Consider the following 25,502-nt stretch of genomic DNA (forward strand, 5'->3'; position numbering starts at 1 on the left):
ATTCCGTGCCGCAGCTGTCACTACTTTGGTTATCTATGTGGCAGTCAGAAGAGGTGGCTGTGTAACTAAATTATCCATCATCCATCTTCCTGTTTCCCCTCTCCAGGAGTGTTGGATGAACGGCACGTCGCTTCAGCGTTTACCTGCCGCCTGATCGGCAACGCTGTTTAAAAGAAAAGCTATGATTTGTGAGATCTGTAAATCGATTCTATCAATCCCATCCGATCACTTTGTCTCCTACATCGCCACTGTTGGTACTCGGAGACCCTCCCACCTTCTCTGCGTCCTGCTCGAAGAGGCGGAGCTGGAAGCACTGGTCCAGCTGGAGCTTGCGTACGTGCCAGGCCTGGTGGAGGTGCTGCCGGGTGGAGTGCAGCTTGTCCAGCAGCTGGCTGATCCTCGGGACCAGGCCCTGGGTGTCGGCGTTACACACCCCGCCGCTGCTACTGCCGCTGCCGCCGCTGCCGCTGCTACCGTTGCGGTTGGAGAAGGACTCGCTGCTCTGGATCCGCTGGAGCAACCTGAAGGCGGGGACAGGGTGGGGATGATGTCATGTTATGGGACCCCTTTGCACTGCGTGTTTGTATGTGGCTTTGGTTCACAGGCACAATTGTTTTGAGGATGGAATTCAAATGATTACACCACCAAAGCCCCGGCCTCCTGATGAAGAATGATGTCATCCATGCATACCTCTGTCCCTCCGTGTCCAGCTCCTCTATAGGGGCCTTTATGACCTTCTTCTTCAGCGCGGCGTGCTCTTCTATCATCCTCCTGGCTCCCTCTAGGTCTTGAGGAAAGTCTTTCCTCGACACCGTTTCCTGCATCTCTTCTAGTCGAGCCAGCATCTGGGTGGCGTGACCGGAGAACTCCTCAAACGCCACTCGCACCTGGACACACGTGCGGCAAAACAGTTCAGCGAGAGGCAGAGATGGGAACATCAACTGGATCTACATCGTTCACATTTGTCTTTGCAGTTTTCTGTGATCTCACCTCTATCCACTCCTCATGGTTGTAGTCCAGACTGCCCTCAAAGTCCGCCGTCAACTGGGAGGGGTCCACCACTTTGGTTAGGCCTTCTAGTGACACCATGGTGGTCTAGGTGGACAAAGGTGGTCAATTTAGGCTCATGTCAGTCAGGTGTGTGTCGCGTTAGAAGCACAGAATGAATTAGAGATGAGAGCGGAGGTTTGTAGATCTGTATCTTTAGACTTCAGGGAAATCATCTCAGTGCATGAAGCCTGTGGCTGTAAAGATACGTTACTAAACCAAGTGCTTCACTCTGACTGTTCAGTCGGTTCATCACACTCCTGCAGCTCCCCTTTGCTTAACACGCACACACACACACACATCAAACGTTATCTTTCGGACGTCCAAACGCAGGATTCTGGCCTCACTGTTATCGATTCAGACTCTCCCCGCGATTCACACAACTATTTTTTCACAGTTTCAGTTGTAGAGATGTTGGGAGGAAGCATCTCCCTGTTTGGTGTCGGTGCTTCTGTCTTCCTGCTGAGCCACCTCCGCACTACACCCCCACACACATGGCCAGAGAAGGATGGAGAGCGGAGCAGAGCTGGAGAGCTTTGGAAAGGCCAAACAATGCAAACACAGACGGCTGCCCTTGGGGAACAGTCCTGTCATGGAAAATGCCAATGATTAGCATTGGTGATATTGTTGTTGTTGTTGTTGTGTGATATTGTGCAGAGCAGTGATCAGAAGTGTCCGGCTGCTCTTTAGTTTGCTTCCGCTCCGTCGTTTCTTAAATCATTCAAATTCAACAAGAGGGAAGGAGAAGGGACGGAGGCTTCCGCTTTAACAAAGCATCTCCAACTGTGGCTTTTTATTTAACAGCATAGGAGAAAGCATTCACACACGCACACACACACCACGCACGCACGCACCCACCCAGTAAGACGCACAAGCTGGGGATTGATTAGCAGTGTGAGCTGTGGAAGTAGCAGGCACTTATTCATGCACTGTAACTGTGCCCGATACAAAAGGCTGAAAATCATCCATATTAAAATCTCATGTGTTCGTCGCTTTGGATAAAAATGTAAATGATCCTCAGTTACACACACACACACACACACGTCACTGTACTCCTGACAAAGGTCCAGATTGTATTTGAATAATTAATGCAAGATGAAAACTCTCTGCATGTGGATACTGACATACATACAGCACACACACACACACACACACACACACACACACACACACACACACACACACACACACACACACACACACACACACACACACACACACACACACACACACACACACACACACACACACACACACACACAGGGCAGGTGGTGGTTAATTGTAGCCCTGTGGCAGCTGGCTTCTCTTCCAATCAGACAATCAATACAGTGTCATCAGACTACAGTGGGCCTGTGTGTGTGTGTGTGTGTGGGGCTGGGTTGGTCAGAAACAATCGGAGCCCCTTCTGCGTCACTACATTCACTCAGAGCTCCGGTTGAACACAAAGCCTTTTCCCATTCACCTCGACTGTACAGCGATGGCGGCGAGCACAGAGCAGCGTCAGGTTTAACTACAGCGTGTGAACGCCTCGCCACCGTGCTATTCACATGATTAATGACTCTGAAATGAGAATGTTCTTGTGAAATTCAATTGGGTTGCGCGTTCTCCTGCTTGACTGACACGATTCCAGGCGGCGGCCCTGCTGTGCGCCGTTTAAAGTCATCATTTACCGTGGAGAACAAACCCCTGTGGCAGACAGTCAGCTGCTCATCTATGCTGCCTCCAAATGTGCTCACAGTGAGAAGCCCAGGCAGCATCACAACACAGCACACTGAGGGAGACACTCTGACGCGTCCAGCTCATTGTAGTTACATCAGCCCTCCTTAATACAGAAAATGATTCCTTCTCTTTGCTACAGCTTGGTGCTTGATAATGAACCATAGGGCCGGATTTCAAAATAAAATGTTTTAAATAAATTGGCGCTGTAGCAAAACCCCAGGATTCCCCTCTTGTACAAACTGATGACATCATTATAGGACATTTATCTGGTGGTTCATGCATTGCGTGTTGAGTTTGGTGATAAGCAGCATAAACAGGATATAGATAGATAGATACAGGATATAAGAAGAGATTTGGACCATTTTCCATTCCTCAGACGATTAATTGAGCATGATATAAACGGACTTTGTAAATGTCACCTACAAGATGAAATATTAATCATGGAGCTGCTCGGTGCGCCAAGGGACAAGAATCTGTGTCTGAGGGGAAGAGGAGGAGGAGGAGGAGGGGAAAGAGGAGGGGGGGAGACGGGCGATCCGTCATCTCACCTCAAATTCAAATTTGGAGCTGCCAAAGTTGGTCCTCTGCTTCTGCCAGAAGTTGTCTGGTTTGATGATGAGTGCGACGTGGATGCAGGATGGGAAGGACTCCTGCAGGATCTTCAGCAGAGGCTTGATGCTGTCCCACTTGGAGCCGCGCATGTCCACGATGACCGTGAAGCCATGTTTACACACCTCCTCGCTGCGGTGGGATGGAGGCCGGCGGGTGTGGGAGGAATGAGAGAGAGAGAGAGAGAGAGAGAGAGAGGGAGAGAGGAGTGAGTGGGAGAGGAGGATGAGAGGGAGGGGCCATGAGAGATTGGAGAGGATGTAATCCAGAGAGAGAGAGAGAGAGAGAGAGAGAGAGATAGAGAGAGAGACAGAGAGAGAGAGACAGAGAGAGAAAACAAGCATGGGAATGGATGAGAGAGAGAGACAGAGAGAGAGAGACAGAGAGAGAAAACAAGCATGGGAATGGATGAGAGAGGGATGGAGAAAGATGACAGAAGGGAGAGAGATGAGATGAAGAAGAGGGGAGAAAAAAAACTGAAAACAGTGAGATGACGCATTTTCTATACTGTGAGAAGCCCACACGACAAACACACACCCGCACACAAACGCACACAGGAACCTGTGATAAATGAGTCACATATGTGTACAGAAATATGAAAAACACTAATCAGCATATTTCTGCGTCAGCAAACCAGCGATCTCCCTGTGGACGTCTGCTTTGGCCAGCGTTAGTGTTGCATAATGTCACATAAACACAGACACACACAGACACACACCAGGGGCTACAGTAATCCCTGTGATCAGTTCAGGCGCTGTGATGAATATCTGCTCTCAGATTGAAGGGGGAGAGATTATTCTGCTGCGTTGCCCCCTGCTTGAACTTCCTTCCTCTTTTCTTTCCACCCAAACTGCTTCTTCTTCTTCTTCTTCTGCTTTAACATGAATTCATTCTGTAAACCTTCCGCACTTCTCCTTTTCTCAAACATAAATAACGCTCCTTCCTCTGCCATCCTTTCCCAAATCGCTGCCTCCGTCTCTTCCCTGTATGCAGAGGCTGCCTTCACCCAAAATAGAACACCTTTGATACCTGAACACAACACGGTTTACAGCAATTATGAGTTATGTAAAAGGTCGCAGGAAGACAGTTTGGATTGCCGACGGATGTAAACAAAGGTCCAATAATCAGAGGATAGAATTTGCAATGCATTGATAGAGATTGAACAGCACTCATAGAGGATTTGGTGAGGAGGGAAGGATGACAAACAGCAGAGTGGAGGGAGAAGGAAATGAAGGAGGGGTGGATTCAGACAGGTGAGAGAGAGAGAGAGAGAAGGTGAAGTCTTAAAGATGGAGCAGTGTGTTACCTGGGAGGTGAGGAGCTGCTGGTGCTGCTGCTGCACTGCCTCTGCGACACTTTGTTTTGCTTTCACACACGCTCGCTCACTCGCTCGCCCGCCCGCTCCCACACACCGCCTCACACATGCGCGCTCTCTCCCTCCCTCTCTCCCTCCGTCGGTTCTAATCCACGATCCCCTCCCCTCCCTCTGTTGCTGCTCTCTCTCTGTTGATCCCTCCCTCCCTCCCTCCTCTTCTGCTGTACATCCCTCTCTTGGCTCAGGCTTTCCCAGTCTCTCATAATGTCTCCATGGCTCAGATTTGCTGGCAGCGGAGAAACTGCGGCAGGCTCACTGAAAGGCTTCTCTGTCGTCCGTCCCCTCCTCTCTCATCCCTCACATGCTCACTTCTCTTAATTCCCCCCTCTCTCATCAGATGATTCTCTCCCTCTCTCGTGCTCGCTCCCTCACGCTCGCTCCCTCTCTCCCTCTCTCGTGTGTTGGCTTAAAGGGCCACATCCACTCGCTCGCTCGCTCGCTGGCTTTGGGTGTTTTCCTCTGTTTTGAAGCATTGCATCGCCTCCTCAAATATAATGATACACACTGACAAACACACACACACTCATATTCACGCACGTGCAACGAGGCAGATGTAAATGTGTCGAGTCTCTCACCTGGGGATGCCGGCGAGGTAGGCGATCAGTCTCCTCAAGTCGTCCTGTCGTATTCTGTCGTGGTTGCTGCGTGATGGAAATGTTAATACGGGACCGCCACGCTTGTCTCTGCCACCTGAGGCAACACACAAACACACACACACACACAGTGAAATCAGAGTAAATGGCATGAAGCAGAACCAAGGCGTACACTGGGAGCAGCAACGTTATGATTTCTGACGAGACATTTTCATTTAGGAGTCTTATTCTGAAACATTTGCAACGGTAATGTATTTATCCACATGGGCCTTTTCCTGCTACAGGGCACTACTGTGCACACTGAGTGGAAATACTCCGTCCTAGTTCTGTTTCTTTACACCGACGCCTTATTTTCCTATTCTTTGCGAGGGAGCACCGCTGCTTTTAAATTCCAGCCTGCAACACAGGCTCTGTGTGTGTGTGTGTGAAACACGCCGAGGAGCTAATCCATCTGTAATTGGCTGTTACATTATCAACTAATGCTAATCCTGTCAATGAGTGAGAGTGGAGTAGAATATGTCTGCTGGAGAGGAATGGATTTGAACACGGCAGTCTGCATGAATCTGGAGTATAAACACACACACACACACACACACACACAGACTCAGAGCGTGGTCACATGGGTCAGTGCTGGTGTTAACCCCTTCAGGGTGATGTATGATGTCATCCTCTCTGCCCTCCGCCCCGGCCGTACGCAGCAGCAGCAGCAGCACAGCGCTCGTCTGCTTCACGTGGGAACTTGTAAACACAGGCTGAGCCCACAAATGAGTGAGTTCAGTCAGGTTGCTGTGTGCCTGCAGGCGCAACCCGGCTGCCCAGGAGAGAGAATCAAGCGCTCACGTGGCAAACAGAGAGCGCACTGAGGGCAAACACACACACACACACACACACAGAGGATTTATTAAAGGGCCGGATCTGGAATAATGGGCTCAGCTAATTTACCCTCATTTTCCTCAGCGTTTCCTCTTCTACCTCCCTTCCTTGCCTTCATTTCAAAGCCAATTGCTCAGCGAGTGAATACTATAATGTGCAATAGCTGACAGTAAGGCGTCTCCATGGCAACGCCGCGCTGTCTCTCCCTCTCTCAATTTCTGTGTTTGTCTGAGTCATGGTCCTCATTGTGTTTCTGCCTGTGACCTTCGCAGCGCACAAACACAAGGAGAGCAAACCCAGTGAGTATACAGCACACACACACACACGCAATGGAGAACACATTTATGTAATTAGTTATCCGATGTGGTTTTGTTGTATACGTTTCTTTCCAATAGCAAGTGTGAATATAGATTTGCACACACACACACACACACACACACACACACACACACACACACACACACACACACACACACACACACACACACACACACACACACACACACACACACACACACACACACACACACACACACACACACACACACACACACACACACACACACACACACACACAGAAGTTGAATAATGTTATTGTGCATTGTATAAATAATCCTGCAGGATGTTCTTGGCAGTCAGAATCACCAAGTCGGCCTCCTGTGAGTTTGCCCTGGCAAAACTGTGTGTGTGTGTGTGTGTGTGTGTGTGTGTGTGTGTGAGTGACAGACATGGCTGAGCTTCTTAAGGAGGGGCCAAAGACACCGCTCAGGGATCTTTGACTCGCTCTTCTGTAGCCCTGTTGAAACTCTCTGAACAATCCATGTCTGTGTGTGCATTGTGTATGTTTATGTGTGTATGATGGGGGGGTCAAGTGTTAAGTGTCTGGGCCTCAGTGTGACCCTGTGAGCTTATATTAGGTCCTTTGTGTGTGTGTGTGTGTGTGTGTGTGTGTGTGTGTGTGTGTGTGTGTCTGTGTGTGTGTGTGTGTGTGTGTGTGTGTGTTTGTGTGTTTGTGTGTAGAGCTAGACGAGGCACAGTTACATTAGATATGGTGGATGTGTGTGTGTGTGTGTGTGTGTGTGTGTGATGCATTCATGTACTGTACCTGACAAAAAGGCAACCTTGTCTTTGAGGATAGGAAGCACCTCCATGGCTCTCATCTCCTCATTTCTCCTGAAACCTGAAAGACAGAGGAAGAACAAACAGGAGCAAACAGTGAGCTTTGGATTGAGGAATAAAAGCTTTATTATCTGATTTCCCCTCTGTCCTCAGATGGTTTGGAGCAGAGCAGATTGTGTCCACATGGTAATCTGGAGATCTGAGACTCCTCCAGACAGGAGATGCAGTCCAGTATCAGAGCGTTCTTTAACGTGTCTCATCCTCATGTTAGTACAAATACTTATCTTAACGTTAAAATGAAGTGAAACTAAACAACATCGGGGTTTCTTCCCTCCTGCATGTTGAGTTTGCACAGAGCGCCTGGATGGCAGGAAGCTGGAGGCTTGGCTCAGAGTAACAGACCTACATTATGCATCCGATTGTAAATTAATTAGCTCAAGCATGCAAATGATCTGCTGTCTTACACTCGAGCGGTGAGCAAGCTGCATGGGTTCCCCTCCGTGCTCCATAAGCTGATTACAGAACAGGATATAAACATTTGTCAAACAGTTCAATCCTATGAATCACTAGACAGAAGTCAGAATCGATGACATCACATCCCACCGCTCAGGAATACGTCATAATAAAGAAGCTGTAGATGGTCAAACTGACACTTTGCTGCTTCCGGGTAGAACCTACATTCAACCCAGACGAGCCTATGTATGTGTGTTCATGTGTGTATGAAGGTGGATGAGGCCGGTCTAATGGAACGTCATGTGTGTGACTGAAAGACGAGCTTCTGTTGTTGTCGCTGAAGAACAGGTTAAGGTCTCGCGTTTCCTTCTGCTGTGAATCCAGCAGGACGCACAAAAATCAACGACTGATCCTGAAGGTGTGTGAGCCCAAACTGCAGCTTGTGTAAACCTGAACATGGTACCCTGACGGTTAAGCCAGAGAGTGGAGAGAACTTTAGAAAGCTGAAAAATGGTGGGCGGAGGATTTTCTAAACGGCTCTATTAAAGAAGGCCAACAAGCTGTCAGCTGAGGGAGAGGAATATAAATATAGCTGTTTCACCCGATTCCACTCAGCAGCGTGTTGGCCTTCACTTAATGCACTAATGTGTGACAAGACTTTTTCCTATTAATACATCTGTGTTGGTCCTGAGAGTGTGTGTGTGCTGATGAATCACAATATTGAGTGAACCTCAAGTTAGGCTGGAGAACGCCACTTTCTCTCAGCGCTGGAGGCCTGGTTGCTTTACGTGTCTGTTTAACTTGGAATAAATGGAAGAACGGGGCCGTTAGCATGAGAGCTAAAGCAACCCCATCGCTCCCCCCGCCCGAGCAGCAGCAGCTTGAAGGATAAACGTCACCCTGTGAGCGTGCAGCAGGATCTCAGGGGTGTGATGGAGCCAAAGAGCCGACCGCCCCACTGAGCTGCTAATGTGCTGTCAGAGGAGGATGGATGGCTGAGTGAGTGACAGCTCTTTCAAATAGTGCCATTATAAACACACAAACACAACTCCCTGATGTGACCTCCATCACATTCTTACACACACACACACACACACACAGAGTGAACAGCCCCAGATTTTGTCCTTCAGATGGAGGAGAGGTCTGGTGTTCAGCTTCCTCCTGCCTGCCCTCATGATGCCACAAAGACAAATCAACCATGAATAGAAGAAGAAGAAGAACATCCAGCAATGTCTGAGTAACTATCATTACTTTACAGCTTCATGTTTATGAGTTATTAAGAGTTATTTACAGAATGCCATCTCGTCAGTGTGTCAGTCTATCCAGTCTATATCTCATCTGCTCATGCTTTATTCTGATTGTTGTGTTTAAGCGACACTAATCTAATCATTCTCTTCCTCTGTCCCTTAACATGCATGTAAACACACTGAGTGATGATTCTGCCATCACTGTGTGAGGCTGAACGCAGCAGGAGTAAACGGACCACACGCACACAGAGGCAGAGAGGCCCCCGTCTGCCTGACTGAGGCGTGATTCATCTCCCAAAGAAGAGACAATCTTTGATGTTGCCACACGACCGGGCTGTGTGATTGGCTGGCTGCCATAGGATCATGGCAGGTCAACCAAAAGCCTAATCTTGACAAGCTGACAGGCAGAGAGCTCCTGTGTGTGTGTGTGTGTATAGAGAGCACACAGTGAGTCCCCTGTAGTGCTGTGTGAATTTGCTACTGTACAGCAATCTAACGGCCGCTAGATGAAGGTCTGCCCCGACACACTCCAGCCTCTGTAAACCAGCCAACAACCTGAATAACGGCTCCCTCCCTCCCTCCCTCCCTCCTCTTCCTCCTCCAGGATAACCACAGTCTGACTAGATCATGTGCGCTGCATATTTACTGAGGGAGCGAGCGTGCGTCCCGATCCAAAGACCTCCACTCTTGAATCCTCTGAGACGTCTGTCTGTCTGTCACTGCGCTCCAGGAACGACTCTCCTCTTCCTCTTCCTCTTCCTCTTCCTCTGCTGATCTGTCTCACTCAGCTGCGAGGTTGACACACGCTACAGATCGCTATTGTTCATATTTCACATCACCCTCCCATTGTTTTGATACAGAGTCTGTGCGGGAAAAGTTCTAAAAACGATTCTATCCACAAATCAACCTCCAATAGCTGTTTGGCATCCTGTTCCATTATTTCAGGGTGGGATTTTCTCCCTCACACACACACACACATGCAGCCATATCATGTCCCTGTGCTCTGCAGAGCTCTGGGACTCTGAGGAAAGTGGCACGGCAGCTAAATATAGAGCAGTCACACCCACACCCCCACACACACACACACACACACACACACACACACACACACAAAGTGGAGAATGACAGTTTTGTGGATGAATGACAACCAAGTAAAAACAAAGTGAGCGAGCGAGACAGACAGCAGAATGGTCAGTGAGACGATGAGACGAATCATTCTGCTGTAATCCAGCCGAGGGAAACAGTGAGACAGGGGGGGGGGGAGTCATGAAGTAAGGGAAAGTGAGTGAATGTGGAAGGAAGAGAGAGGAGGGGATGGGGGGGGGGTGACAGGTGGACAGGCAGACGAGGGAGAGGTGGGAATGCGAAGGAGAGACGATCGTGACAGTCTGACACTCTGAACGTCTCCATCTGTCCAAATATTCTATTGGGTTACTTTCTGACCGATGCTCTCTCTCTCTCATTCCCTCATTCCTCAAATTCTCCCTCCCTCCCTCTCTCTCTCTCTCCTCCTTCCTACACATCTTCCCCACAATCAAATTCCATAAGAAGAAAACCAAACACTGCCCTCTTCCCTCACGCCATAGAGGCAGAGGGCAGAATCCTCACAGGCCGCTGTACCTGTCAGCTGGATGGGGGCGGAGCCTGTCTGCTCGTACCGCCACTCGGGATTGGCGGCCCAGCATGCCATCCTCGATAATTCCTATACAAAGTAAAAAAAAATCCCTAAATTGCCGTTGCTTTGGCGTTGCTGGCTGATGGGAAACGTAGTCTGCTACCGCCGCCACCAGCTAATGATAGAGTGGAGGGACACGTGCTGAAGACATCCCAGAGTCACAGCGGCTCAAGTCGATCCTAGGATTCCTGAAGGAGATATTCCGACCACTCGCTAGACAAACCAAACACTCCCATTCTGACAGACTCTACTGCTCCATATGGAAAAAGAGGAGCAATCATTTCCGAAGCAGCGATGTGGCTATCAGTGTCCACAGGCTAAGCTACTAGCACCCTGTCTGTCTGTCTGTCTGTCTGTCTGTCTGCCTGTCTCCGGCGTGTCACCAGGACCGCAGTGTGAACCTCCTGTGCCAGAAGGTGAGACACTAATCTGGGGGTAATCCTGAACGAGAGGGTGGGGCAGGAATTACAATTTGTCAGCGCTGCATTAATGCGACCGGAGAAGCTGCTTAGCCTGATGAGGGACTGAGGCGGGAAAAGCCCAACGCTGGAGGAGAGACTTCATAACACACAACAGCCACAATACGACAGGAAGTGGAATAGAATATCTCAGTGACGCGGCTGGATAGAAAACAAAGGCGAGTTTGAGAGGAGGTCACTGCTCCACACACACATCGCTCCCTTAGTGGAATCTATTAGAGCACAGCTGGACTCAAACTACATGAGTGAGTGTGTGTGAAGCATGAATGTGTTAGAGGACCATGAGAGACCATGCTAGTAAACTCTAAGGTTCATTTCATCATTTCAGCTCTGATCATCACATAGGATTGGTTTAGATCAACTGTTAGACTTAACTTAACTTCCTCACACTCAAAGAACCACAACACACTTAAATACAACAATATGGCATGTATCTGTGATGAGCTGATCCTGAACTCAATGAAAAGCCTGAGCTGATCCTGATCCTCCTGACAGTCGTGTCTGTGATAAACCATGAGTTTGTTTCTAATCAATAAGCCCTTAGCTTGCATTATGACTGCACAGGAGATTTCTAAATTCAAGAATTCAGAGAAATCGTCTCGTGCCAAGTTGCCTTTACCTTCTGAGAGTGGAGCTAAAGCCTGTTTACACGGTGTAATCCATACAACTTTACCTGGATCAACCATTCCCATATTTACAGTCCACCCTGCCGTGCCCAGAGAGTGAGACACAGTGACTGCTGAGGGCTGCACCCTCAGCAGAGCATTGGGGGAGAGGGGGAGAGGGAGAGAGGGGGAGATGCCAGACATGCCAACATCTTTATGGAAAGCACCATGACACAGTGACCATGACGGGTCAGGGCTGTTACTGGGGCACGTGTGTGTGTGTGTGTGTGTGTGTGTGTGTGTGTATGTGTGTGTGTGTGTGTGTGTTGACACTCAGCACACACCTCAGAGGCCTGAGACTTGTCGGGGCCTCTGAGAGGTCAAGTTGGCATTAAACACACTGATACAACAAAGCAGTTCACTCAACAACACTACTACAAGGCTGCCTCAGGGTAACTGCCATATATACCCCAGGGAAGGGCAGTGTGTGTGTGTGTGTGTGTGTGTGTGTGTGTGTGTGTGTGTGTGTGTGTGTGTGTGTGTGTAAGAGAGAATGCAACAGCTGCCAGGACCAAGACAGATGGGCAGAGTGATACGGTCAGCAGGGGGAGAGGAAACGTTGTCTGTCCACACACACACACACACACACACACACACACACACACACACACACACACACACACACACACACACACACACACACACACACACACACACACACACACACACACACACACACACACACACACACACGATTAAAGTTAGCAGTTCCATACAGGAGCCATCCCATAATGAGCTTTGCCAGCAGCTAAGTGTGTACATGTGTATTGTGTGTGTTGTGTAGCCATGTGTTCATCCCTGCATAGTTGTGGACTTCCCACATTCATAGCATGTCTGACATTCCTTATTGGGGGATGTGTGGGAATGGAAGGAATTCCTCCAGGCTGAGGGAGTGGATGGGAATAGAGCGTCCATGACCTGGACCCCTGACGCCTCTACATCCTGATCCCCACAGCTCCATACAGCAACACACACACCTGCTTTAGCACCCACAGTATCTATGATGTCGTGTTCATCAAACACACAGTCTCACAGCATCTACAGGGACATTTGAAGCATTTCTACATGTCTGTTATAAAGCTCTTATAAAGGTCTTATTCTGGCTCAGCAGATGAGTGATTACCTTTTTGCTGCTCTGCTAATTGGTTAGAAATGATTGAGAGCGTCCCAGCCTACACACACCTATGAGGTCATCGTACTGACAGCACTGATGTCATCTGAGCCAGCAGGTTTATATCGTCACATCATCATAAGTAGCTGAGCTTGAGGTCCCAGAGCTCAGAGGTGACATCACAGCCACGTGTTGTGTGAACACACAGTAATGAACGGTTGGATGTTTAATGACATGCTGTCATCGTCGTCAGAGGAGAACGCTCATGTTGTCTGAATCCAAACTGCCCTTATCTGTAATTATGATCTGGATTACTGCTAAACTGCATGTGCCTGATTCAATACAAACACTTAATGCAGATCTGCCTTGTATAAAGCTTCAAGCTACAATCCAGGGTGCTAGAGAGTGTGTGTATCTGATGTGTGTGTCTGTCTGAATCAGAGACAGAGACTGATGCAGCGAGCGTGTCAACACTATCACTTATAGTCCGTTTGTCTCCATCTCCAGTCTTTCGTCTGCTCGTATGTCTCATCCCCGTCTCTGTTACCTCCTCTTCCTTTGCCCTCTGAACTCAATGTCGGCCTCTTCCCCTTCATTTCTCTCTGGATTATAAAAGCCTTCTTGCAGCCAGCAGCACTACGGTTTCCTCCTCTCCTCTCCTCTCCTCTTCCTGTCTGAGCTGAGCAAACAAACTTTACTTTCAAAGTGCGTCTCTCCTCCTGCCCACCTGATTGGCTCCGGTCCAGAACAGTGTCCCCCTATGTGGACAGCAGAGACACGGGCTCTGTTGTGATCGGACGCCGAGCCGCTGTAACAACGCTCTTCTTCTGTGGTACGGCTGAACCTGGGCTAAGCTCGCAGCTGCAGCCGCCTGGTCTCTGTGTTCAGAAGACATTCATGTGGCGTTGGTTTGTCTGAGTAGTGAGATCAGGTACAGAGGATGCACAGGGCTATGATTATCTGAAAGCACCATGCTGACAGCCACAGCATAAACGATCCAGCAGCAACACTCGGGTGTTTGTTTCCAGTCCAGTCAGACTCCGGCTTCAGCCCCATTTTCCTCTTTTGTCCCCAAATCTGGAGTGTTGGGCCTGAGAGAGAGCACCATCTTTCCCCTCACCTCCGCCTCTTTCTGTTCCCCCCCCCCAGCCATCCAGACCTCTAATAGCAGGGTAGGCTAAGAGTGCGAGCAGCGGGCCAGGGTTACCCCAGCGACCCAAACACAGCAGGGGAGGAGGAGGAGGAAGGGAGAAAAGAACGACTCCGAGAGCAGAGGGAGGAAAGATGGAGTGTTGTTGATGCCAGACGCTCATTCTTTCGGGTCTTTTAATCCTACCTGATCTAATTCAGATAAGGAGACGCAGGGAGAGAGAGAGAGAGAGAGAGAGAGAGAGCAGTGAGGGCGAGCCACAGTGAAGACCCAAACTCTCCACGTAATGTTACAGAGCAACCAACAAGCCAAGCAGGGAGTATATTTCCAGAGCTGTAAACAGTTCACACTTCCCTCCCGGCACTGCCAGGCCGTCTAACTGTCATGTTCTCAGACTCCACTGTCCACACGGCTCTGTCTGCTGCTTTAACTCTTTCAGGGTGCACTTGTGTGTTGTTGAGGCTTTTCACAAACTATTAATGTTAGGCGGGAGGGAGCGAACGGAAGAGCAAGAAGACACACACACTGTGATGGAAGTGTATAAGCCCACCATGCCCCCCCCCCCCTTTACTCAGCACATCTGCCAAGGTCCAAAGGCATTACTGTGGTTACATAACAGAGCTGCCCCCTTTATGTGCCACTCACCAGCCGCCCAGTGAGACCAGTGGCAGAGGGGACGGGGCCAGCAGATGGACTGTGCCCTAATCCCCCACCCCCCCCCCCTAAACCAGGAAGTAATAGCTTGCAAGCATCGGGAGGCTTTCTAACAAACGGGAGGGTGAAGCCGTAGCAGAGACAAAGTGTTCAGTCTAGATATAGTTGTGTTCGTGTCGCTTTCAACACCTTTTCCATTTCCTTGCCATGACTGACCGGAAACAAGCAAGAGGATTAATTCAAAAAAAGAGAGAAATGTCTTTTTGGGATGAGACAAAAGACAAATGATGATGAATAAATCCTACGAGAGGAGACGGGAGAGGCAATATGGAAACATCAGAAGTGAGATTGGAGGGGTGTTAGGGTGGGAGAGGAGAGGAATGAGCCCTGCTGCTATCATCCATCTACTCAATGTGGGAGCCAGGGAGCCAAGTGTGGCGCTGGATGTGACAGAGGGAGGAGAGAGGGAGGCAGGGAGACTTGACAGCCTGTGACATATTGTGGTGATAATGACCTGTCTGTGCCACTGGGGAACACTGAAATATGAATTGTGTGTGTGTACGTACACACTGTTCTAGTAGTGATTAGGGCCACCACACACACATCACATCACATCAGACAGGAGGAGGGTGCAAAATGGCAGGAAGCACGGTTTGTGTGTGTGTTTGCATTACCTGCTAACTGGCTCGACACATCTCCCTTTGGCTCCTTAGGCAGGGATCCATCTGCACACACACACACACAAGAGAGAGAGAGACTGATTAGACTGCTAACACAGACAACAAGATGATATAACTACACAACTGAGAGAGGGAGAGAGAGACCAACTTAAAGTCCAATAGGTCCGATGTGTTCACTGTAACCAATTAGTCCACTGAACACATTTCTGAAAGTCTATGGAAGTAATCAGTCATTAAACCAGACACCAAATTGATAAATGGATCCAAACAAACTAGGGATCTAGGGTGGTGGCTTTAGGCCCTGTGAGGCTGAAGCTGAGGTTTCATGGGTACAAAGAAGCGGGTGAAGGCATCACCATCTTCGCTAACCGTTAAAACCCATGACTGAAGCACGCCGGCTTCTCATCCAACACCACAATAAGCCTCATTGATGGGGCCTATAGCTGCTGTGCTGTGACTAGAGGGAGAGATACAGTCAGTGTCATGTGCTGTCCACATGTAAACAAGCTGGACGGCTGGACGGCCAGCTGACTCGCTGACACACACACACTCCCTCTGTTCTGACTGAGGCGATGGCCTACTTCTTTTAGTTCAGACTTATGTGGTGCTGCGTCAGATATGAAACAATATGATCCAAATGTGACACAGCACCACAACTACAGACAAACAAGCTCACAGCTGCAGTGTCTAGGTTTGTGATGTGGCACGGTGTGTATGCTTTCTGGGAATGTATGCTGAACAACATGTAAACACACACCAAACCTGAACCAAAACTGTAGTGAGAGATGTAAACCTTTACACACACAGTTCCAGTATCTTCTCATCAATCAATCGGACTTTATTTGTATTGCACTTTTGTTCTTCACACAATAAAACACAAACACTCCCGTCCACACACACACACACACACACACACACACACACACACACACACACACACACACACACACACACACACACACACACACACACACACACACACACACACACACACACACACACACACACACACACACACACACACACACAGAGCAGTAAATGATTTTGTAATTGATAAAGAGCTCAATAAACTTGTGATGGCACAGCACACACACACACACACACACACACACGCACACACACAACCCTGGTTGAGTTGTGTTTGAATTTGTCATAGTTCTGGGAGTTCTGATTCTGCTCTAAATGAAACAGAAGTAATAAACTCCTGAAGCAGCGCTCCCTCTGTTTCCCACACACAGACACACACACACACACACACACTCGTGCAAACACACTCAAGATAACAGCAGCTCAACTTTACTGTCTTAACCTCACACTGTTGCTTGTTACTCAACATAAGCACCCGAGTTTAAGACGTTCCTTTGCAGGCTATCACATTACATTAGCTTATTGTTTTTAGCCTTTAGATGCTATTTCTGTCTTTACTGAGTCTGCCATGATTTAGCAGCAATTAATACTCGGCAGGAAAGTACACGTGAAAATACACATGAGCAAACACGCCGACAACAGCAGCCAATTTCCAATAATGCCACAGGGCCTCACATGTGTACGTGCGCACACACACACACACACACACACACACACACACACACACACACACACACACACACACACACACACACACACACACACACACACACACACACACACACACACACACACACACACACACACACACACACACACACACACACACACCATGGGAAAGCAGAGACAAACATCGTAAAAATCAGGAGTATTTAGTTTCAGGACAAAAGCCCTGTACCTGTGTAGGCTTCAAGAGCAAACGGGACAAAAGAGAAAGAAAGGGAAAAGGGAAGACAGGAGAAAGACCAAACACCAACATAGTTCACATATTTGTAATGCCAGAGATGTCCACTTAAGCCGCAGCGTGCTCCAGTGTAAGACTGGACTGAGCGAGCGTCGGCCCACATCTTATCACAATCTAAACAACAAGACGTGTGGCTGAGCCAGAAGTCAAACATGCATGCATAAACTTCAGATAAAAACACAATACATGTGTGCAGAAGCATGCATGAAGGCACATGTGTACACACACCAACACAACCGCACACACACATTTGTTACATACTTGGCTGAGCCCGCCGCAAGTACATCAGCCAAACTGTTTGGATAAAGTTCAACCGATCGCACGCATACTGTATCTAATGGACCTGAAGGAAATGACCACGCAAAAATGGACCCAACTCATAACAATAAAACTTCCAAACTCTTGTCTGCACTCCCCTCCCCTAAACATGCAAATCCACGCAACCGCACATGGAGAGACTCACCGTCGGTAACCGTAGCTCTGCTAGACACTGGTTAGACTGTATCCTTAACGCTCTCCTTTCCACAGACACAGGCTCTCTCTTCACACATGCCGTTCCTGCCTGCCTGCCTCTCTCTCTCTGTGCCCACATCAACATGAGGCCACCCTCTCCGTGGGCCCCTGCCTTCCCCTTCTCGGCAGGCACACTCATCATTTGACTCATACAAAGAGAGGAAAGACCCCCTTTCATTTGGAAATACCTATTGTACGGCTCACGTCGGACTTCATTGAGATGTAAGGCAGGAAAACAATGAGCAATACACAGTTGTCAAAGCTGTCTTCAGAGTGTGACGGTGCGGACCTGCAGGTGTTGGCAAACATGACATGTCAGGTGTGACGGACAACCATTTACCCTCAATCCGAGAAAGTTTGGGTTACTTGTGAAAGAACTCCAGGCACTAAAACAGGAGATAGAGTGAGACCCCTCTGGTCAAAATAGACATTCCTGACAAGTAACATATAACTGTAAGGAATACTCTGACTGCTTTTCCCCTGGGCTCCATCTTTCCAGCTCCTACCTGGGGTGTACCCTCTACTTCAGGAAGATCACCTCTTAATCAATACGACCTCAAGTGCCACATTGTGCAGCAGTATCTGTAGAAGGCACATTTTTGTTTCTGTTCATCCAAGGGGCCAAAGAATCCAACAAGAGAGAAGTCTATGGCTTCAGACAGCCATCTTCAATACCATGGCTACCAACAGTCATGAGCGTGTTCTGGTTTCTGTGCGGGTTGGTAGATGTTTTACGTGCTTAAACATAGTTTTGAGCTGCCCGTTCCTGTTTTTACACCCTCAATTATTTTCTGGGCGCTTGTTTTATTTCCGGACCGCATTAATAACGTGTAAGTACAGCTCTCCCATTAAAGACACGTGACGCCTCGCAGTCTTGGTAAGCGTATCACCTGCGAAGGACACGCCTGTTTCAGAAGACAACGTCAACTGGTTTGGTGAGGGATATGTTGAAGTGCACTGACAGTTCAGCGATCGTCTGACATGTACAAAGGTTTGACAACAGCAATGAGAGCAGGAAGGTGACGGGTTCACAAGATTGCTGTGAGATTTGCAAGTATAGGACACATATGTAACATACAGTGGGTTTAATCAAAGTCTATTTCACACATTGGTGGTCGTCCAAAATGATGTGAGATGATAGTTAAATAATAAGAGCAACAAAAATGAAACTTATAATACATTCATTTTATTCTTTTGGCTAATCCAGTCATTCAAACATGTACAACCAAATATTAGGTTACTGTTTTCGTCTTGAGTCTAAAACCATTTCCTGTTTGGTGGGTCAATCACAGACCTCCGACCAGAAACCCTGGCGGAGTTCATAATTAGGAACCAGCAACCGAGTTCTTCCACTAATGCCAGACAGAATGGTGATGAAAAACACACCAGGGGATCTCTCAATGAAGGACCAACCAGACACCGAGTGCGAAGAAACAGCAAATGTCAGAATTCTGTTAGAGCAATCAGTGAGAGGGGAGCAGAATTGACATGCAAAATATTAAATTTCCAGTTCTTTGGACCAGGACTCTTAAATATTCATGCTCACGAAGACCCATAGTACTTCTGATTGTTAAACCTCATCGCCCAACTTTGAACTAAGGTCCGTTTCACCTGGGAACCCCTGGGACCTGAGGTGAAACGAGTCACCTTGGACGGACGCAAAGTGCCACCAACTGCGATACGTACAGTGGATGAAGTCGTCACTGTTATCGGCCCTTAGCAAGAGAGAAAAGAGGGTAGAACAAGTCAAAAGGCAACAGAGTGAGAGAAGTGGGCAAGAAAGGGAGGGCAACGGTGAGATAGCAGTTTTGAATGCACGAGAGACCCAAAGAAGAAAAAACGAGTACAATGGTCTTTCAGGACTTGTCCTAGTTTGCTTCCTTCACTCCGTCTCTCTCTCCTTCCAAAATAGGAGCCCAGACTGTTCTGGCAAATCGTTCACACTGATCCCAATCAATTGCAAGCTGATTCACTTCCTACATTGACCACTTTCATTGCCCAGTGGATTCTCTCTCAATACACCGGGGCGGTCTCATCTACGCGGTCCAAGGTCTCTCTCTCTCTCTCTCTCTCTCTCTGCTTCAATCATTTAGAGGCCTATTGTTTATGCTCCTTTAGCTAAAATGCATAAAGCAAATACAGAGTGTTTTCTCCATTTTTCTCTTTGCTCCCTTGACTCTATTCCCTCTCTTGTCCCAGCTTGTTTGAGGACACAGCAACAGGCCTGCAAATTTTCCCCGAGCTCACATCAATTAGCTAGCACGCCAGAGAAATTACTGAACGAGAGCGCGCCGTACGAGAGGGGGAAGTGGGGCGAGTTCCTTTTTATAAACACGAGAGGCAAGAGGTTTGCATGCGTGTGTGTGTGTGTGTGAGAGGGCGTGAGTGTTTCAGTTGTTCCTTAGAGGACTCTCAAACAATCCAGTAACTCTTTCATTAATGCACCTGACAAACATCTTAATACTTCAATCCCCTGACTGAAGCTCTAACCAGCTCTCACTCATCGGATACCTTTTCATTTGCAATTAACTAATTTGCAACAGCCAGTGAATAAATTGCCCTGCTTTCCCTAATTCATAAACAAATTTATTTCAATTTCTATTGCATTTCCACATCAACCGGGCGGTGAACTACAGCCAAGACTTCATTCTGAACACACGCGTGTCCAAAATGGGTCTAATTCCAGCGGAAATCTAATCTAAATGTGTTTCTTCTCCAGTTCTGCTTACAGATAGTTTTGGGGCAGCGCCAGAGAGGAAACTGATGACATGCGCCTTTGTTGTTGCCTCAATACGACCAAGTTACAAGTGATTTCAAAGCTCTTTCTGTTGGTGCTGCCGATTAAACCGCCTGATCCTTGAACTCTGTGCCAATTATCATCAAGACTATAAACTCAGACAGCCACCATTAACTCTTATCAAGCTGGCCTTTTGGTCCCATACAGTCTGTACCTGGGCAGCCACCTGTGTGTGTGTGTGTGTGTGTGTGTGTGTGTGTGTGTGTGTGTGTGTGTGTGTGTGTGTGTGTGTGTGTGTGTGTGTGTGTGTGTGTGTGTGTGCGCGCGCGCGCAGTATAGATGACATTTTGCTCAATCGTCTTACGAGGTGCAAGACAAGTGATTGTTTACATGCGGGAGCAGATTGATTTACGACTGCATATTCAGGGTGTGTTGCTCAGTGTACACACAATCGCAATTTCAATACCTTCGTGGCGTTAATCGGAGAAGAATCTAAGTTTTAATCTGCATGTAAATGGCCTGAATGTGTCACCGTCTCTCCCTCACTTCCTCCTAGAACCCGAGTTTCCCCACAGCCATCACACTGAGAATCCTGTTTGTCCTTTTCACAGTCTGCCGGCGCTTGTGTGTTCACGTGGCCGATTGAATGACCTAATTGCCTATCTTCCTTACTCCCTCACACCTGTGTGCGGTAATCCCATAGTATAAACACTACAGCGGATCAGGTCAGTGTGTGTAATCCACTGAACCCTCACCTCTAACGTGCCTAATCCTGTTAAGAGCCGACGACATCGTACACATGGAAAGAGCAAAGGGAGCGTGCTGTTACTCTGCTCTGCTCTCAGACGTCTTGTGTGTAAGTTACAGTTCAGCTAGGTTACATTACTGACACGTTGTAACCTCTCTGCAGTCTCCTCTGCATGACAGTAACATACCAACGCCCCGGTATCATAACACTGTATACACGGCACATCCACAGACAGACTAAACTTGTTTACAGGCATCCCAGTGACTAAGGAAGTGAATGTTGTTCCTTCCCTCTGAAACATGAGCTGCTGGGTTTCTTGGGTTCTGTTACTGCTGGTGCTCTTACAAGTTCACGCTGACATCATACGTGCTTTGGGCTAAAACAACTCTGAGCTGTCCTTTGTTGTGCTGCGTGACCGTGGATGCCTTCGACGACTGCGTTCCGATTGAAGAATGATTATCCTCTCCAGCCAAACATCTGTGTGTCTGCTTTTCCAACCGTTCGCTCTTTGTTTCTGCCCGTTACCATGGCGGTGCCCCAATCGTACATTTGCATTAGTTATTTTTCCATTTGCCTCAAAAACATTAGATATTAGTGAAGGAAAATCTATTCATTTGTAAAGAATAAAGCTTAGCAGACAAACCCGGAACAAACCCTTCTCATTATTAATTGTTCACATCACAAGCTAGGTTTGTTAATCTTTATTGTCCTTCCTCTTACTGAACAGAGACCAACAACTCCCTATGTTTGAATAAAAGTCATCTATGAACCACTTGTTTACATTTCTCTAGGTCTCTAAATTCATCTCAGAGTAGGTTGCTCAATTCATACTGAAGATGGGAAGTCGCTTCATAACACTGCTCACCCGTCATGAGAGGAAGAAGAAGGTATACTAAGTTGGTCGCATGTTTACAAACATTAGCTTTGAATTTCTCTCCTTCCTTCTAAGTGTACACATGTGGGATGCTTTTTTTCCCAGCCACCCCTGGTTTCCATGTGCCGGCCTTGTTACCATCTGCTCTGTTATGTTTTCATTACATTTGAACAGATGAATGTACTTAGAACAGAAACACCCAACAGAGACCACAACAAAAAGGAGTGCTTTGAGTGGCAGGGATGTTGTTTACCCCCGTGTTTTAATCTTCAGTTCTAACTAAAATGCTTTTACCAGCCCCTTCATTTGCTTTTGATTGCAGCTGCCTGACTAAATAAAAGGCTCAAATCTCAGAACCTTCATCATCATCCTTGCCTCCATTTTACATCACTTCCACCGTATTTATTCCTCCAATTACACAACAAGACAGTTTGTTACAGGTGTGTGCCGTGCCATGTAAGTGTATACCTAACTACTCGCTGTGTGCGGAGCGAGGCTGAATGTAGGACACTGTGACCTTAACAATTCAACCATGAGGCTGAGATGAAAAGCAAGGAGACAAGGGGGGACGAAGACAAGGTCGGTGAGAATGGAGGGTCAGTGAAAGCGTTAGTGTGAAAAGCAAGAGAGAACAGAGACTGCCTATCAAACAGACCCTCACACTCTGAGCCATCTGCTGTCTCTGTGCCAGAAAGCACTGAGTTCTGTGCTTTGGGACCTTCTTCTCCTTTACAACATGAGATGACATAAGAGTTACTCTATAGGGAATCTCACGGTGCCGTATCATATTCAACCTCATAACTCATCATACAACAGAACATTTGGCGTCATGGGGATTGAGCAATATCATTGGAGGATTGAGGAACCCAGGGTGTCTGATAAACTGAGGTGGGAGTTCATTTGGGGATTACAGACGGGTGTTCTGGGCTCTAATCTGAGGCGGCACAGCGGCTCGGTGGTCAGCGCTGTCGCCTCACAGCAAGAAGTTCCTGCGATTGTTAAACCTTAACCCTTGGCATGAGCCTCCCAGCTGTAGGTATGAATGATTTATGTATCAGCCCCAGTGATGGTCTGGTGACAAGTCCAGGATGCATCCTGCCTCACTCCTAATGAATGCTGAAATAGACTCCAGCCCACTGCGACCCTGCATAGGATAAGCAAGAAGACTGATGGGTTCAGATCTCATTTCTGACAAGCTCTGGATGGTTGTTTCACACAGCTGAGAGCAAGCGGAATATAAACTACATTTTTAACAAGACACTGCGTGCAAAATAAACCGACAACCAACCTGGACTAACTTCAGTCGTTTGTATTGATCTGTGCCGCTTCCATTCCTGCTTCGTTCTATCCCATAAACATGGATGATAAAGGAAACCTGCTTTGTACGGTATTAAGCTCCAGCCTCTGTGCTGCCTGGAGGAAACCTTTAGTGAGGGACCTCAATCAGTCTCCATCTCCTGGATCAATATCCATTAGTCTCGGAGTGCCTGTGCGCCTGTGTGTGTGTGTGTGTGTGCAGACCTCATCCTGAGTGAATGAGCCTGAGTCATAAGTGCAAACTCTGGATCAGATTTCTCCCTCTCCCTCTCTGTCTCTCTCATCTGTGTCAATCACTTTCCCACACAAACACATAGAATGCACACACAGACACACACACACACCAACTCCCATTGAAGACAACCATGTTACAGCCTAAAGTTTCATTCATGAAGACAGGGAAGTGTGGATGGCAGTTTCTCCTCACTGATACCAAACACCACCGCCACGTAATAACTGCATAAAACACAACGCTAAATCAGTCGGTTAGTCATCGGTGTAGCCAATGGTGTGTTCCGAGTGGAATAACAATGATTGACAACATGCCACAACAAAACTCCCTCTTTCTAAGCTGCGAGGCCTTTGTATTAATTCCAGTCTGGAAGACAGGAGAGAGAGAGAGAGAGAGACCTGGGTGGAAACTTGTTTATTATTAGTTGTCATTTTGCATTGGGACAGAGACGCCCAAGACAGTACTTAAAGAATGAAGGAGACGGCAAAACACAAAAACAAGACCAGGGAAAGAGGGGGAGACAGAAAGAGCTGTCGTAAAGAATGGCAAGAGGTGGGAACTGAGTTGGGAATAGAGGGAGGGGATGAGGAAAGAAACGTACCCTGTGGCAAGACACTCGAACCTGTGCATGTCGGAACAAGATTCCCAGATTGACGAGGAGGAAGTTTGAGAGCAAAACAAAGAGGAGGGGAACCCAAACGTGACACTCAAGCCTTCCAACCAGTTTACTGCACAAAGCCGTTGGTAGACTGACAGAGGAGCGGTCTCAGTGCTGCTTTCCCCGCTGAGTCCAGCCCTTGAATCTGAAACTATGACGGCTTGAATAAATCTGCTATTTAATATTGACAATGTATCAAGGAATACCAATAAAAAACCATATAAATTTACTTCACAGCAACTGGTACGTTTTGGCCTATATCAGTACTTGCTGTAGCTGTGTTTGACACATCAGGAGCAGCCAAATACATGTTTAAAGTGTGTTAACAGCATGTGTGAGGCCTTATTTGGGTTCACAAACCAACATCACAAACCTACATCCTATGTGGGAAACTCGAAGAGAAACTGTCCTGCCCCAACCAAAGCCATTCTACTGTAACTTATACTCACTATTCACTGCATTTGTCTCATTTTCTCTCTCTTTATAATGTGCTTAGCTTGTCAGGTTTGATATAATAAACTGCACTACTCTAATTACTGCTTTATGATGTTCATTGTTCCATCCAAAAATCATTATTTGCTATTATCTAACGGGCCTTAGGCAACATCATTTGAACAAACAAAACAGAGAAACACTGGATATAAATTGTCTTCATTCCAACTGTGACCAAAATATAATGAACACAACTTTTCAAGCAAAACAGCTGAATCAACGCAAGTCAAATCTCACACGGTGTTTACAGTTCAAGTCCATAGTTACAGTAATGTCATGCAATTCTCTCGCTCACTCTCAGCCTTGTCAGTCACTGTCTTGTTGCGTTCAGTGACATCAGTACACTGCTGCTGGTGCCAGGCACTCTCGGGGGGTTATAACAACCCTGAGGCACAATCCCATAATAGCAGCAGCACAACTGTACAACTGGAGAAAACTGGGGTCACGCTTTACATAACGGACAGCTTTGTTTGTGTGGAACTGCGGCACAATTAGAAACATATATTGGCACAACATCGTTTCTGAGCAGTTAATTCATAATATATGTTAAATAAAGGAGCTTCTTTCAATAAGGTATCATATCATTTGGCCAGAAACCAAAAACAGTTTCTTCCAGCACACACACTGAGTACAGCCTGAGTGAGATGACTT

General features: G+C 47.6%; 1 protein-coding gene across 1 annotated transcript in view; it reads right to left on the minus strand.

Moving 5' to 3' along the window:
• LOC143008250 (triple functional domain protein) overlaps positions 1 to 25,502 on the minus strand; it is a 56,453-nt gene that overhangs the window by 28,065 nt on the left and 2,886 nt on the right. Inside the window, exons 2-8 of the mRNA XM_076159919.1 lie at positions 15,444 to 15,494; positions 7,322 to 7,396; positions 5,326 to 5,440; positions 3,315 to 3,507; positions 991 to 1,095; positions 691 to 887; positions 275 to 521 (exon numbers count right to left, since the gene is read on the minus strand). Of these exons, the coding sequence (XP_076016034.1) occupies positions 275 to 521; positions 691 to 887; positions 991 to 1,095; positions 3,315 to 3,507; positions 5,326 to 5,440; positions 7,322 to 7,396; positions 15,444 to 15,494 (983 nt within the window). The remainder of the gene's footprint in view (positions 1 to 274; positions 522 to 690; positions 888 to 990; positions 1,096 to 3,314; positions 3,508 to 5,325; positions 5,441 to 7,321; positions 7,397 to 15,443; positions 15,495 to 25,502) is intronic.

Source organism: Genypterus blacodes, unplaced genomic scaffold (genome assembly GCF_046128005.1).
Source record: "Genypterus blacodes isolate CSIRO-AG114 ecotype Tasmania unplaced genomic scaffold, CSIRO-AGI_Gbla_v1 ptg000100l_1, whole genome shotgun sequence".
In the NCBI taxonomy this organism is placed as follows: Eukaryota; Metazoa; Chordata; class Actinopteri; order Ophidiiformes; family Ophidiidae; genus Genypterus; species Genypterus blacodes.